The 890-nt window shown below is 44.9% G+C and overlaps 1 protein-coding gene across 1 annotated transcript; it reads right to left on the reverse strand.

The window, feature by feature from the left end:
- Positions 1-515: 515 nt before the first annotated feature.
- On the reverse strand, positions 516-656 carry LOC137958444 (small polypeptide DEVIL 14). The gene has a single exon (XM_068805459.1). The coding sequence runs from the start codon at positions 654-656 to the stop codon at positions 516-518; it is 141 nt and encodes a 46-aa protein (XP_068661560.1).
- Positions 657-890: the final 234 nt, after the last annotated feature.

Raw genomic sequence — 890 nt, forward strand, 5'->3', positions numbered from 1 at the left:
GCTCCGTGAAATGACAGACTGAACTTTCAGACACGACGCCCCGACACAAACTCTATCCACCCTGTCCATTCCTTGTAATCAAGTTGGCGGTCACTGTTTGCACCGTTTATATCATCTCATCGGAGAAATGGTCGACTGTTACAGGCAGAATGGACGTTTCTTTTGATCCATTGCCCGTCACATAGTAATGTTTCTAGCTGTTAGTGAACGTCAAATCCTAGATGTTTGGAACAATATTTAAAGACAAAAAAGTTTACAGGGAGCGGACTGTAGTAATCCAATCGTTGTCCATAATGTAAATATTTTCTGACTCTGTGTTTGCGACTCCGCCGGAGACTTTTGTTTCGCCGAAAACGCAACGCCGTCTTCTCAGTATTCTCGGAGAGTCAAAAGTGTTTCACTATTCAGGTCTCGAGCTCATGTATAAAGGGAGGGAATCCTAAATCCTTCGTCTTTGTGGGCATGTTATAGGTCCTTGACTCCATGCTCGAGCTCAGCCTCGCCATCTTCAACCTTCAGTCATGCCAACACAGCAGCAGCACGGTACACCGCCAAATAATGTACAGCCTCGCCTTCTGTTCCCTCATCTGTCTGGAGCGCCTCTGCCACGAACGTAACTTACAGCTTCTGTTAGAGAAAGACTGTGCGGCACCCATCTCAACACAGAAGACAGAGGAACGAACGAGGTGGAGAATTAAAGAGAGACGAAACGAAAAGAGAGATCAGTACGTACCACTGCGATCTAAAAGAGTAAATTAGCTATTTATAGACAAGGAGGAGAAGAAGAAGAGAACGATACGGCTATGAATGGTTCATAACAAGAGAATAAATCAACAATAATAGCCTCACCTGATGGCGTCCCATCGTCATTTAAAGATGAAGGAGCTGAC

Source organism: Aristolochia californica, unplaced genomic scaffold (genome assembly GCF_029961685.1).
Source record: "Aristolochia californica isolate CCGP_79_NKW_82.1479 unplaced genomic scaffold, dmAriCali1.0.hap1 SCAF_3, whole genome shotgun sequence".
Taxonomy (NCBI): domain Eukaryota; kingdom Viridiplantae; phylum Streptophyta; class Magnoliopsida; order Piperales; family Aristolochiaceae; genus Aristolochia; species Aristolochia californica.

What these genes read in the sequence shown, in the direction of transcription:
- LOC137958444 (XM_068805459.1), bottom strand. Translation starts at nt 656, where the DNA reads ATGGGTGCCGCACAGTCTTTCTCTAACAGAAGCTGTAAGTTACGTTCG.